The following is a 16,121-nucleotide window of genomic DNA, read 5'->3' as shown; positions in this document are numbered from 1 at the left end:
TATTTTCTGCTGCGGATCCGCAGCAGATTTCATTTAAATAACTGAACACAGCATCAAATTTGCACCATAAAATCTGCTGCGGATCTGCTGCAGATCTGCTGCGGATCCTGTAGGTGTGAACGCACCCATAAAGTGAGTTCTCTGAAAGTTTATATTTTGGGGGCCCAACTCCTAGCTCCTCATGCCTCATCTCTTCATATCTCATAATTACTGTGCCTGGTAATGCAGCTTATTGCCCTAAAGTCAATGGAACAAGTTGCAATAGGTTGTCTGGGCAAAGCAAACATTTTCTACTGGGGTGGAGGTTGTATAAAAATAATAAGCAACCCATACAGTACTTGCCACCTCTGGCTCTGTACCAGTACCATACTGACACTTCCAGTCCTCCACTGGTCTATGCTTCTTCCAGGTTCTGTGACTTCTTGACCCTACAGGACCTGGTCGCTAAGCCAGTCACACTAGGTACTGTATAGCCAATACTGAATGCACCATGCTGCAATGCATCCCCTTTAATCAGCTAACGATAGACTATCAATGTAAAAGTCCCAGAAAACCCCTTTAGCTTTTTTTAGCCTCTGGGGTTGCCAGCCTAATTTTCCTTTTTTTTCTGGTCAACCTTTGAAAACCTCATTGACAGCTGACAGTTGTGGATGCCTCCCAGACTACTGGTGGTGGTGGGGGACTCTTCCCATGTATAGCCATATTGCATCTGCATTGTAAATCAAAAAACTATTAGTTTTGGATATAGCAGAATGCAAAGAAATAAACTAAAACTGCACAGGGCACTGGGTACCATCCGCCACCCTCCACCAACAAGGCTGCCATGTGCTGGCAGGGAGTGACGGTATCCAGTTGTCCATTGATATTAATCAGCAGATGAAAGACTCCTCAATGACTCATTTCTTATAGAGACTTCAGTTATGCCAGGGTTTCCCACTGCATTCCCTTTGTCTCTGACATAGACTCTTGTTTCTATTGCATATCTAACACTATAAGGCATTGAGGCCTGTTTATACATAACTTACTGTGTATTGTGAGAAAGCATAAAACCATCTTCCTCCACATAAACATACGCATTATTTTCAGATACTGCAGATGGCACTTATTTTTTATATCTAACAGCAATAATACCTTATAAACATGTAGACTAAAGCTAAAGGCAACTTTCAAAAATGACAAAATAAAAAACATCCAACGATATTCCATTTCCTTCTGTTGCTATGTGACTTGTCGCAATGTTCTGCTTCTCGATTGTCTACGCTTTCTAGAGAGCATGCAGTAAAAGTTTACGGGGTTATGCGTTTCATGATCATGTGACCTCGGGGAAGGCTGATGTAAAAATTTTTACAATGTGTTTATACAAATATTTCTATGGGGACGGGGTACACACAAGGACCATGTTAATTCTAGTGTAATTATCCTACATTGATGATAGCCTTAATTGATAGCAATTTGCTTTAGGTCTTTCCTACTCCTGGTGTCGGAAAATCTGATGTAGATTTTATCCTTAACAAAGGAAATGTTCTATTCCCAGTATAAATATGTTATCAAAAACCTTTACATTTTCTTTTAGAAGAGTCAATGATAGTTCTGCTTCTATTTCTGTAAATGGAAATGAATTCTCTTTCTGTAAAAGGAGATTTCTATAAGTGTCTCTATCACAAAAAATTTTTATAAAATTGGACATGGTTGGAGTCTGGGTGTTCAGACCCCCCACCGATAGCTAGAAACAGACTGGAGAAGCATTCAGCTCAGTGCCCCTCTCCTTCTTTCACTTGTTGCTGCACAGGATGGACTTCTATGGAGGTCGCCTTGTGCATTGGTGATCAACCAGGGGAGGGAAGTACCTAGCTGAATGCTTCTCCCACCTGGTTCTAGCAAACAGTGAGGTCTTAATCAACATCTACCTTGTGGTACAATAAGATTGTGTGTAGATGTTTGCAACAACTGGAGTGCCAAAGGTTTCTTGTAACTGTAGAGACCTAATAAATTTCAACGTCCAATCCTTTTTTTTAGGCCACCAACGGCTGTGTTTTCACACGTTACGTTTTTAACGTGCGTTTTCTGTTTTAAACATCTCATTTCTCAAAAATGTTAAAAACTGAACAAAAACAGACAGTGTGTACACAGCTTATGGCTGCTAGTATATATCTGTGGAGAATGCATGGCTGTGTGCATGGTGTTACACCCCTGTTAGCAATGTTCATACCCAATCATAAGGTGGGCTGTTACACTGTACTGTCACAAGGAGCCGCGGCAGCGGGGCATGTTAGTTGATGTGAGTAAATGTACATGAGGTTAAACAAAATTTCACTGAATGGAAACTATTTGACGAGATATAAATATTATCTGTCTATTCAGTTACACTGACATATATGGGCAGCCTATTCCACAGCACTGTAGATAGAATCTTCTAACACCAGTTCCTGCCCCTACAGGGCTTATAATTATATAATTACTTTCTACAATCCATACCAGTTTGGCCTTTTTGATGCCTGGGCCCGATTCAACTTCCATAGTGACGTTAGTTAAAGTTATTGTTCCTTTGTCTCCCATTGGCATCTACTGGGTTGGTCTTGACCGTCACCCTGGGTTGGCCAATGAGAATGGTACCACAGCCACTTCATTTTAGTGACCAATGCCAATCCCGCTGATCAGACACCCCCCACCCCCCCTTATCAGACATACTTGGTAATCTTACCAATATATCAGAGTTGTAAATAAAGGGAAACCTCTAATTCCTAAAAGAAATTGTATACTACAACTCTGAACCACCGTTCTTATATAGGTAAATGCTGTGTGGTATAGGTAACAAAGCCAAAGAGGTAGGAGAAGATTTATCAAACTGGTGTAAAGTAGAATTGGCTCAGTTGCCCCTAGTAACTAATCAGATTCCTCCTTCCATTTTCCAAAGAATCTGTGAGGAATGAAATGTGGAATCTGATTGGTGGCCAATTCTACTTTACACTAGTTTGATAAATCTCCTTCATAGTGTTCTTTATATTGTATATATTCACTGTGCAATGGATAGACCCATTACTCTGTCTGTGTCTTTTAAACATGCAGAATGTCTATTATTTTATATGCAGTTTATCTAAAAGGGTTAAATTGAGGGAGAAAATAAGTTTGGAGGACTGTTGCGGAATATATATATATGGAAAATCCTCTTTGAAAGAATCTGGCTCTGGGACTTTACGTCTGCTGCTTGAAGTAAACAGTGTGCAGACCTTCTCCTCCTTCCTTTCTCTCTCTTCCCCCCTCCTCCTTGCTGTTCCCTCCCCTCCCTCCCTCCTTACTCAGTTTTACTCATGTGTTTCTGTTTAAGAACTCCAGTGCAAATGAATATGATTGGCGTCTACAGTCCCCTCTTGACTTCCAGCTGGAGTCATAAGAGAAAGCACTTTTCCTTGCAGAGTAGAGCCGCTTACTTTCTCTATTAGTTTACATGGGGCCCTAGCTGCAATTCTACTCTAGCTACGTTTTATTTTTTTTTTATTATTTCTTACCCATTGCTTGTTCTACTATGAGGATCTGAACTAGCTCCGACATGAAGCCCCATGACTGATTAACCCAACTTTCCCCACCAGTGCTTTTTTTTTTCTCCTTTTCCATCAAATGTTTCTCCTTGCTCCTTTTTCAAGGGCCAGAAAGGGAGACATCTATATGGCCAGCCCTTTGGACCTATGCTGCAAGCCAAGATTGTGTTCTGATTGGCTAAAATCCGTCGACAAGTTGGCCTATCATGAATCGGATGGAAGTAGGTCGCTCTCGAGGAGCGATGTCTGGAAGGTGGCTGACGGCTTGCTTTTTCCCATCCCCAGGTGCTGATGGCAACTCCGAACCCATGATCCTGGAACAATATGTCGTGGTGTCCAACTATGAGAAGCAAGAAAACTCCGAGATCAGCCTTAAAGCCGGGGAGCTTGTGGATGTCATAGAGAAAAATGAAAGTGGTAAGACGTCTCTGTATTTTTTTTTCTTTAGCTTTTTGTCTCTATTCTTACAAGTGTGCTCTGTGCTCCCTGTTCATATGCAAGGCTGTACATTAACTACATCTGGTACTGAACTTGGCTCAGGAGGTAAAATGTTTCCCCAGTTGAATTGGGCTCCGAGCCAAAAATATTGCCTTTCTCTGTAAGAATGTCTCCTATGCCTTATGTATGGATTAGTAATATTGCATCACCGTTTTAACTATAGGGGTACCACCTACTTATTTGTATGGGTGTCAGCTGCCAAGTGAAACAGCTGTAATAGTTTATTCATTGTCAAGTAGTGAATAGTTCACAATGTAGCTGCTTCTTCTTCTTCTTACGGAAGCCACCTAAGAGCCAGGCATTGTATCACTGAATTGTGCAGGATCCTCAAGCTACGTGTATTGGATGGGAGGCTCTATGAGGCCAAAGGGGATAGCTGTCATTTTTGGCACACACTGTACAGGTTTCTATTACATTCGAGGCCTGCAAAACCAATTCCTGCATCAGGTCGTGTTTTGTCACTTATTTACTGTTACGATACAGCTCTGATTGGTGAACATTGTGTATTTTCAACCATAGTGACATAAGCAAACAGTGCAGTTGTTCCGGTTGAGCATTTAGTTAATGCCATGTGTGTTTACATTCTAGCTACTTGGTTTTTAGTTCTGCAAGTATCCCATATCACTTTATCCCCTGCACTACTGTACTGAATGTGTATTGGGCTTTGTTGCTACATGCTGCCGAGCTGTCTCATTGTGCACATTGCAGGCCATCTTCCAGAACTCCTGTAAATGTGGCAGTCTGTCTGGAAGATCATTTCAACCATGTTTTTTTTTTTCTTCCTGCGGTTGGGATGGAAGCAGTGGGTGGAGACCTGAAATCAAAGTGTCAGCAAACGTTTCTGCTGCCTGGGTTAGAAAAAAAATGTATTTTAGGAAGAAGGGATTGGCAATTTGTTCCATACAGCATGAGCCAGTAATGTTTGAGATTTCGCCACCGCAATGGAGAATTCCAGAGATCATGCTAGTTTATATGATAGTCCATCACGTGTTTCTGACATGTTGTTATTATTGAAATCCATTTCCTTGCTTATAGCTGTTTAGTCGTGCATTGTGCTATTGTTGTGCAACAGCATGTAGACTTTCTAATAGGGATCATTAACAGGACTTAAAAGGGATTGGATCTTCTAGATTTATTTAACACTGATAGATTTTTCTCTGATTTTTTTATTTATTTTGTTTTGTATATGGTTATGGGGCGGCAATATCTGCATAAAAACTTTTTTCCAAAAACAGGCCATACCTGTCCTCAGGTCGTGTGTGATATTACAACTCAGTTCCCAGAACTGAGCTGCAGTACCACACACAAACTCAAGACAAAAGGGTGCTGTTGTAAATATGTGATTTCAGTCATTTTGGCCAGGTGGATATAAGAAGCTCCCCTCTCCATGTAGTCTCGGTCACTAGTGAACCACATTGTACCATAGTTTATTTTAGAGTTTGGATGAGTTGATATATTGCAGTTATGAAGAGTGAGACCTTGAGAATTTAAACGTTTTATCGCTATTGGTTTTGGGGTCCTTCAACTTGTCAGATCTTATAATGTGTTCTGGACTACATGAGCATTACCAAAGGCCGACTAGCCAGGGGTGCAGAGGTAGCAGGTGCACGCTGATCTGGTCTGTCAAATAAATGGAACCGAAAAGCACCAGATAGTTGGGCACACTTTTACATTTTGTATTAGGGGGGGCAGAAGATTTAAGTTACACCTCTAGAGCCAGGATACATGGGATCAGAGTACAGGTAGGCCTTGGTGAAATGTATTCATATGCAGAAACTTTAGAATCAAATGTCTTTCCTAGTTGTACTGAATGTTCTTTGGGCTTCTCCATCGTGTAATGTGTGTTATTAGATAGGAAGGTCCTATTGTGGTCTAATTGTGCAGGAAATCCGGGATGTACAAGTACTGATCGGCAAGTTGGAGGTTACCGCATCAAAGATTAAGGCAGTCGTGACGACTCCCATCATCTTTGATGCTGTAACCTCCAACTTGCCGATCAGCGTTTGTACATCCCAGATCTCCTGCACAATTGGACCTCCTCCTACATCAGTCTTCCCGGTCCTGTGGATGGGCAGCAGATGGTTATATTTGTTACATGCTACTGGTGGTACTCCACTCAAAGCATGACCGACCAGTGAAATGTTTAAAGCATCATACAGAACGTGTTCAGGGCAGTTATAAATGCATTAGATACTACTGGAACCACTGGAACCATTATACACTCAGGGCTTTTCTTTTAGAACCTTACCAGCCAAACCCTGGTGGTGCCTAGGCCACACCGGCAGTCTAAATTCAGACAACAAGAAACTTTGGGAGTAACTTCTGTATCCCCACCCAGTGCAACGCTTATTGTAGCTTCTCCACAACATACCTCTTTTGCTGGAAGGAGAAATCCAACTTGAAAATTCCTTTTCCTGTGCCAATCTTCTAAGAAATTCTTGGTGTCTTTTAGGAAGAAACAGTCTTTTATAGATCACATCTGTCTTTACATTCTAGAACATTAGGGCAGGCAGGCAGGATTCAGGACACTCAGTAGGCATGCCGCGCCTTATCTAGAAGAAGATTGCCTAGTGATAGATTATTTATGAATTCACCAAAAACACCAAAGTTGACTTCAAACTTGATTGAATTCATGGGTTCTGTCATAGTAAAGTAGTTGTCAGAGGTTTTCCTGGGGTAATCGGCTGATCACACTGGGTCACACTTCTAGAACCACTGGCAAAAAGCCGATTTTGACTGGAAAGCTGCTGACAAGTATCCCATTTTTGTAGTATTAAGTGGAGACTGTTTAGATGAATGTCTGTCCTTACAACATGGACAAGAATGGCTCCAATCCGCCAGACAAAGGAGACCTCCATACAGAGAGGCTTTTACATTTATCTGATCTAAAGGGGGGGGGGGGTCCTGAGAGGAGTACCCCCTCTTTGATGTACTTATGACCTATTAGGGCACATAGGCAGGATCAACTTAATAGGACAAACTCTTTAAGGCCTCTTAATGGAATGCACAGCATCTGACATCCAAGGAAGGCAGGATAAGACCCATGGGCAAACATTCAACCACAATAGTCATGACCTTTCCATTTCTTGAACACACTGCACATGGTTGTTGGAGCATAGTTGGATCCCCAAGTCACAAGAACTAATATGGGGCCATGCTTACAGTACCTGTTATCTATATTCTAAATACTTTAGAATATAGATTTCCATAGAAACAAGATTTTTATTATAAGTTATTAACCATATATAGAACTAGCCATATACCTGTTAATTTTTGTATACTTGCTCATAGTGTACCAGTGTTAGCCAACAAACAGACCCCCCCCCCCCCATGCCACTTCCCTAGAGTCTGACTTTGTTTGCATCAAGGCTGTAAACTAAAGGCACGCTACTTGTTGTATCCAGGCAATTATATTGTATTGGAATAATGTGTCTTACTCCACCTCCCCGACAGTAAACAGAAGGTAAACCGGCACACAATATAATGACATGTTTTCACTAGTTCCTCCATTAGATCTACAGACAGAGCACATTCCTGACTGTTTACTGGCCCACTGGCTGCATCTTTACAAGGGTCCCTGCTAAAGCGTTCACTTCTATACTTGGTGTGCTAGTGGATGGTTAGGACCTACTAGTCTAAACAAGACAGAAACTAGAAAATGATATCACTTCTCCGCACAGACTCCGCTGCCTGAGAAGATGTGCGGTGGTCTCCATAACTTGGGTCACTGTGTCTGTTCTCATCCAGATTTATAGTGTCACATCTCACTGGAAGGCCCATGCTCCATGTTTATGCCTTGCCGTTAACCACGAGGCTATTGACTCTACAGCCGAGACCCTGTTTAAAACAATGGCCGTTGCATGGAAAGTTCAGAATGACAGGGATTTACTTAGCTGCGGATTCCTTCCAATAACTCTAGAAATGTAACTTTTCTTTTGTTAAGCAAACTCCTGGCAAATGTGCTGCATTCTGAAAGATAAAGTCAAAGAAAGTAGGCCAAGTGAAAACCACAGGGTCCACCCAAAGAAAATACAAATGCATGTAACAACTCTAAAACTAGTTGTCTCTCAGTACTGAAATGTTGTACTAGGAAAACCGGCAGTAATATTGATTTTATTTCTTTTTCGCTTTTTCCATCCTGACACATAGTAGTTAAAGGGGTACTCCAGCGAAAATCTTTGTCTTTCAAATCAACTGAGGTCATAAAGTTATATAGATTTGTAATTTACTTCTATTTAAAAATCTTAAGTTTTCCAGTACTTATCAGCAGCTGTATGTCCTGCAGGAAATGGTCTATTTTTTTTCCAGTCTGACACAGTGCTCTCAGCTGAGATCTCTGTCTGAGACAGGAACTGTCCAGAGCAGCAGCAAATCCCCATAGAAATTCAGTTCCATTGAAGTGAATAGAGCCTAAATGCAAACCACACCTGAACTAGAGCTGTCTCTGGAAGAAAGTGGCCATGTTTTTGTAGCGATGGATACACTAACAATAACTGATGGCCAAACTTTGCCGCCACCCTTCCTTCCCATGCGCAGCTGAGCGTTTCAGTCTTCTCTACGTGGAGGGGAGAGTTAAGCCTCAAGCAGAGTCCCTTTGCTGTGGCTTATCTCTCTGAAAACAAAAGGGTTAGGCAGTGATTTTCCATCACGCTTGACCCCTATCACCACCAACATCATCTATTGTTAGTTGTTCTGGAAAGTCCCATACATCTTAGGGTTCAGCCAACTAAAGTCCAAGATATATGGGGACCTTAAAAGGAACCTGTCACCCCCCGTGCCGGGGTAAAGGCAGCCCGACCCCCCGCTAGAGACCCTTATACTTACCCCTTCTCTCAAAGTCCCGCGCCTGGAGCCGGTCCCGGGATGGAGATATCCCTGTCGGAAGCCGTGCACATGCGCTCCTGACATGAGTCCGACGCCCATAGAAAATTTTCATTTTCTTCGGGCGTCGGACTCATCTCAGGAGCGCGAGCGCCGGGCTACCGACGGGGATATCTCCATCCTAGGACCGGCTCCAGGCACGGGACTTGGAGAGAAGGGGTAGGTATAAGCGTCTCTAGCAGGGGGTCGGGCGGCCTTTACCCCGGCACGGGGGGTGACAGGTCACCTTTAAATCAGTTTTCCTAGACAGACCAGAAACTGGCCATGTCTGGCCTACCGTAGTGGGTGGTAATAAAGAGCATCAGGTTATCCAAACAAAGCAGGCACATGGGGCATTAGCGAGTCTATATCTCTTAACTAGTACATTTTCAGAAGTGCTTGTAAATTTGAAATATGTTTCATTTCACATAATGCATCAATCTAGACCTAGTTAGCTTTGAGAAAACCCCCTTTAAAATCCTCCTGGGGCCAATAACTAGACCTTCCACAGGTCTGCTGAGTCTTGTGATCTAAGTTCAGTTCATCATCACTATGGGGGGTTATTGTATTGTGGCATTGCCCCTAAAATGAGACCTTGAAATAGTAGCTGTATTTATGTATTTATATGTACATCCATCTATCTATATGGCTTCTTTATACTTTTGTAGTATAATTGTGACAAAGAGACGTTGTTTTCCGATCTGGGAACTTTTCATAGAAAACTGACCCGAGTGCCTGGAGTTTACTGCGACTTCTTAGTTCTAAAGTTGTTATGCTTTGCATAAATATTCTTTGCATTTCCTGATTTATTTGCTGACCTCTGGCTCAGAAGTTCATTGCACTCTATGTCCATTAACCGACTTTCCAGTCCAAGTAACACAGTCCTTACCAGCAAAAAATGCTTAGTAATATCTTTTGCAGATGGATACAAATACTGTATACAATAGAGCAGAATCCAGCTGAACCATAAGACACAGCTAGAACCCGAGCCTTGTTGTGACTGGCCTAGTATCTCATGAAATGCTTTTTTATGTGTTTCAGCCTGAATGTTTTTGTGTGTTGTTTTTACAACTTGGAGGATTTTGTTGACATACTAAAAGCTGAATATTAACCAACATTCCAGTATTTTGCAATAGTCATGTGCTGGTTGCATAGTATTGGGCCCACACAGGAGAGAATAAATTAGGAACATGTTTTTTTATGTATTATTTGGGTGGACCCTCCTTACTCTAACCTTGCCCTTTAGGTGCCATCACAAGAGGCAGGTGCTTAGCTCATCATCCTAAGCTTCTAGGTCAGAAACATTCCACTTATTACCCAAAGGGTTCCAAAAATACAGGAGGTAGATATGTATCATTCATATGAAATGAGATGACTGATATGTTATACCTGTATGTGCTTGTCATAGCTTCTGCAGCAAAGGCTACAGGGTTGTCAGATTGTTCAGATCATTGCACTTATATTTTCTCCATATTGACTGATTACTAGAGATGAGCGAACCGGGCTCGGGTTTGAGTCGATCCGAACCTGAATGTTCGGTATTTGATTAGTGGCGGCTGCTGAACTTGGATAAAGCTCTAAGGTTGTCTGGAAAACATGGATACAGCCAATGACCATATGATTTCCACATAGCCTTAGGGCTTTATCCAAGTTCAGCAGCCACCGCTAATCAAATGCCAAAAGTTCGGGTTCGGATCGACTTGAGCATGCTCCAGGTTCGCTCATCTCTACTGATTACCATAAATGAAAACATTATATAAGCAGAATTATCTCATATAGTGATGACATTAGGCCTGGGAATCAAATAAAATGGGGAAACCCAGCAATGCCCATGTAAATATTGCTCCAGCTCTAACTCATGTTGTGACCCTTCAAATGACACACCCTGTGGAACACATTTACACAATTTGGATATAGGGGGAGATTTATCAAACATGGTGTAAAGTGAAACTGGCTCAGTTGCCCCTAGCAACCAATCAGAATCCACCTTTCATTTTCCAAAGAGTCTGTGAGGAAAGAAAGGTGGAATCTAATTGGTTGCTAGGGGCAACTGAGCCAGTTTCACTTTACACCATATTTGATAAACCTCCCCCTTTGTGTCTATACTGTTATATACATGAGGCTACAGAGTGCAGATGCCTGTTATTGTTTGTCTCTTATTATCTGCGAATCTATGGTTAAAGAGATTTTCCAGGCAAATGTTTTTATTGTCCAGGCCATCAATATTAGATCGGAGAGGGTCTGACACCCAGCTCACCCACTGATTAGCTTTTTGCCTGACCTGTGCTGCCAATATACACAGTGAAGCAGAGCAGGAAGCAGATAGCTCCGTTCACTGTATAGTGGCCAAAATCGATTACTACAGCCCTGCTTCCATTCACTTCAGTGGGAGCTTAGCTACAGTAACCCATCCTGGCCACTACGTAGCAAACAGAGCTGTTTCTTTCCTACTCTAATTCCCTTTGTATACCAGCAGTGTGTGAGATCCTTACTGACCTTATATTGATAAACTTTATTTAGGATAGACCAACAATACATTTTTGCCGTTAAAATCATTTAACTTTAACTTCTGTAGGCTGCAAATAAAAATAGGGTGTGCACTTTACACCAAGCTCAGGGGGCCCATATGTTCTTTGTACCTCATATGAGTAGACCATTATTTTAGGTGATGCACAATTGTCTGGGAGACTCTGTTACTGATTATACTTTGATGCCTAGGAGCTTTGAGGTGCAACACTCTACATCCAGTCTGTGGCCATGTTCACACGGGTTAAGACAATGTCTGTTATTAGTCAAACAACGTCCTTTGTCTTACATGTGTCACCCGGCCGACACTGCAGTATTGGCCAAATGAACATTACTTAAGGTGTGCCCTTGCTCCAATTTGCCATAGACCACAATGTAAAGTACAACCAGGAGCCGTACTTTACATGACGAGCACACGGTGAGTCATCTCGTACAGCTGCTGTTCACTGAATAGCGGCCACACAAAATAGACCTGTCAATTATTTTGTGCGGCCATAGAGAACCACGCTCATATTGTATACAAGGTGTACACTATGGCTGCGATTCCATACACCATAATTTCATTGATCAATGTCATTAAACAATGTTTGCAGCATTGTGCCCCTAACCTTAGCTGCCCCCTCTCTTCTTTTAGTCTTACTCATCGCTGGACCAAGAGCTTGTTACACTTTTTAACATTTTATTAGTTTTTTGCTTATATTTATTACAACCTATAAAAGTGAGCACATTTCTTCTGGTTTCTTTATTTTCGTCCCATGAAGCACTTGTGTATTTCTTCTACTCCGCCCTGTAACTACAACTTCATTTTTTCACCATCTGGCACCGATGTTTTTGGCTTTTAGCACACCAACGTTTTCTCCTATAAGTTTTGTAAGCTCTAAGTTTCATTATTAGTTATGAAATATTCTCTGTCCGTTGCCATCACCTAGAATTTATTGTGGTACTTGCCAGTAATTACTTAACACCACCTACCAGCCCTCCCTTCCTGTGCCCTGGAAAATTGGCTCTGTCCGATTCGGCCATACTGAATGCACAAGATGCTTATTACTATAGCATCAATAAACAGATCTAGAACTGCCAGTTATAACACTACGCTGGCAGCCGGGAACATGACGATGTTTTGCCTGGAGTTATTGAAGACCCCATTGTACTTGGGCATCCTCCCACTCCCCTGGTACTTCATGTTGTAAAACACAATACGTTTTCTTGATGGAAATATTGCTGAATAAGGAACCGCAGCAAACAATCCGGTCTTTATAAAATGTTTGGCTATTACTGACTAAGAAAGCGTTTCCCTAAACTGTTTACCCTGGACTTGGGCTTCTTTGCCGCCTTTTATGTTGGAAACTTAGAAGTGTAGTCTTTGCAATGACGCTCAGGGCGTGATCTGCACCAGTGACTTTTACAGTTATGCTGGGAAAAAGTTCATTTCATGTCTTGTCTTCTCCCCTTTCAGTTCTTCACAATTCAAAAAAAAAACTGTGCTCTGCCCTAAAGGGAATCTGTCAGCTCTACATCATGCTTGTAGTTAGAGACATGAGTGTATTGCTGATCAGGAGATAAAACAAAGGCTACCTGTCTCTTAAAGGGGTACTCCTGCAAAAAATGTTTTTCTTTAAAATTAACTGGTGCCAGAGATTTGTAATTTACTTCTTTTTTTAAAAAAATCTGCAGTCTTTCAGTACTTATCAGCTGCTGTATGTCCTGTAGGAAGTGGTGTATTATTTCCAGTCTGGAGAGCAGGTGAGGCTTTCTATGGGGATTTGCCACTGCTCTGCACAGCTCCAGTCGACAGACTGGAAAGAATACACCACTTACTGCAGATAAGTACTGGAAGACTGGATATTTTTAAATAGAAGTAAATTACAAATCTCTGGCACTTTCTGTTACCAGTTGATGTGAAAGACTCCCCCCCCCCCCTGCAGTACCCGTTTAACTAATGGGTGTTTGCAAAGTTATAAAGTCATGTTTTCCCTCCAAGCACAGATGTTGTAGAGGTCGATCTGAGCTGTAGCATGTATGCCTCCTGCCTCCCTTACCCTTTTTTTGCCCTACAAGATTAATGCATAGGGTTTAGTGCTGGTAGCCAGGCAGAGAGGGGTGGAGGAGGGACGATGCATGCAAAGCTCAGCACAGCCTCCCTCCGCAACTTTTCAGCTTGGAGGGAAAATAAGATCTTATAACTTTGTAAACAGCTATCAGCTAAGAGATCTCTCACAGCTTCTTCTCTATGTCTGGTGCTCTGAGCATGATACAGCGCTGACAGATTCCTGTTTGCTGAAAATGTTCTTGGCACTGGGGTATGATGAAGCCGGTGGAGCTTACTACATATATATGGTAGAGGGGATAGATGACCCTATATTCAGAACCACCATTTTGGAGGTAAATTGGGAGTATAGGTATTATATATTAACATTTCTAGGTATAGTAAGGAAGAGGGTCATAAGTAGAGATGAACGCAACTCAGCATTTACATGCCTGTGACTATATCTATGTTTTCCCAGACTTCCTTGGGCTTCATACAACTTCAGCCACCAGTATTCAAATGCCGAACGATCAGGCTTGAGCATGCTCGAGTTGCGCTCATCGCATCAGCTATCATGCTGAACCGCAGGTCCTGGAGGTGAGGGAGAAGATCCTGCACCCTCTGCCTTCGTGAACCAGGAGTGCTTGTCCCACAGTTGTTTACATGTTGGGTATATTGTTGTTTACATTGTTAGGCCTTATTTTCACATCCCGTGAAACTGTCCATGATCGCGGATCGGCACCCACGAACAATTTTAGGGGATGTTCAATCCTATTAGCCTATTCAGACAATCCGTGCCGCGATCCACACTGCAAAAGAATAGCATATGTCCTAGTGCGTAGGCAGATCGCATATGGATCCCATAATAGAAGTCTATGGGATCCGTGTTTTTCACTGATTCAACGGATTTAGTCTTCGTAGTAGTATATCTGTTTCTGTGTTGGGTTTTTCCCTTTAGTGGTATATTTTGTTGTATATTAGAGATTGTTGTGTACTGTGCATTTAGTTTTGACATTTTTTAAAAAAAGTTTAAGGGTGCCTTCACACCTACCGTATCGCAGCAGAAAATCCGCTGCGGATCCGCAGCAGATCCGCAGCAGATTTAACTAGATGAATGAACACAGCATTAAAAATGCACTGTCAAATGCGCTGCGGATCCGCAGCAGATTTGTAAGTGCGGATTTGATGCTGTGTTCATTCATTTAGTTAAATCTGCTGCGGATCCGCAGCGGATTTTCTGCTGCGATACGGTAGGTGTGAAGGCACCCTAAAAAGGAAATGACTTTGCTTTTAGCCATCATGGGAGTATGAATACCAGACATTTGTCAAGCGTTGCTCACAGAGAACAAACACTCCACCATGTACAGTTAGACAGCGTCTGAACTTTTGCTCTCCGGAGAGCTGCTCTTTGACAAGTACATGAAAAATTAAGACTATCAGAAAATACAAAAATGTACTAAGGTTCTGTGACCTTATAGCCGTCACCAAAAAGTTCATATCAGGCCAGTATATCAGGCCACCGAGGTTTGTTAATCTTCAAGTCTGAACAAATGCTTGAAGTAAGTGTTTTTGTAGTGTTTTGTGTTTGTAGTGTGTGCTTTTCTATTTAGTATATTACATTTAAATTTTGTTCTCTGAGTACATTTTTTCCTTCTTGAATAATTCGGTCAAACTTCGGTGTTTCTTTTCTCAGTATTATTGTCTGATGAGAATATTGTCAATTACAAATGTTATCTTCTCAAGGACTCGAGCCAGTACAAAAGTGATGGCTTTCGGACAAATGATTACATGGCCAAATACTTTTTCTTCTTAACCCTTCATTAACATGTCTGTTGACCAATAAGAAGATAATTTGGCTTTGCTTATTCCCTGGAGGAATAAAGGATTTGGCTTATTAAAATCCACATGGAAGACTGTCAAGCTGCCCTCATACACATTAGATCATCACCTGATCCCAAAAGGTTAAGCTTATGTCTTTCAAATATTTATGTCCAACTTAAAGGGAATGTGTCACAAGGTTATTAAAAAAAGATTTGGCTATGACTACATTTTGTATATTTTCTGTAATTTATATTTAGATTTTTTCATGAGAGCTTCAGTTCTTTAGTAAAAGTTAAGTCCCAAGGCCCTTTTGTAGCACTTACCACTTTAAATAAAACCCTGCAGTGTGACCATTATTATTACATTTGATACAAAACTTAATTTTGTAGTTCCTTACAGTGTTGGACTGGTTTCTTGGGTCCACCATAGGAGATAACTTAAAGAGGATGTACCACCAGGTACATCCTCTTTAACCTGAAGTCACGGATCGAACGGCGCCGGCACATTCATTCTAAGGGAGACGCGTCATTGAGGGGAGGGAATTCCCTCCTACTGGGGGCGGCCCAGCCGGCCTCCAGTGCTTGAGCTTGAGCGCAGTTCGATCTGTGGCTTCAGGTTAAAGAGGATGTATCTGGTGGTACATCCTCTTTAAGAGCCTACTCTCCATCTAATTTAAACACATTGCATTGTAAATATTGTTCATATGGTTAATATGGGAATTACCAGTCTGAAAGATACTCTAGTGGCTAGTAATTGACTTTCAAGTCGGCCCCCAATGAGCATAGTCTACTAGACCTTTGGGGCCCATTATTGTGTTAGAGTGTGAGCCCACCAGAGGCGCGGTAGGTTCTCTG

At 41.9% G+C, this 16,121-nt stretch overlaps 1 protein-coding gene across 3 annotated transcripts in view; it reads left to right on the top strand.

Moving 5' to 3' along the window:
- The window catches only part of SH3PXD2A (SH3 and PX domains 2A), a 219,620-nt gene that overhangs the window by 158,844 nt on the left and 44,655 nt on the right, over positions 1–16,121 (top strand). For all 3 annotated transcript variants that reach the window (XM_069980239.1, XM_069980238.1, XM_069980240.1), the window contains one exon: positions 3,822–3,953. In XM_069980239.1, the coding sequence (XP_069836340.1) occupies positions 3,822–3,953 (132 nt within the window). The remainder of the gene's footprint in view (positions 1–3,821; positions 3,954–16,121) is intronic.

This window comes from Dendropsophus ebraccatus, chromosome 8 (assembly GCF_027789765.1).
Source record: "Dendropsophus ebraccatus isolate aDenEbr1 chromosome 8, aDenEbr1.pat, whole genome shotgun sequence".
NCBI lineage: Eukaryota > Metazoa > Chordata > Amphibia > Anura > Hylidae > Dendropsophus > Dendropsophus ebraccatus.
This window is presented reverse-complemented; position numbering and strand designations above follow the sequence as displayed.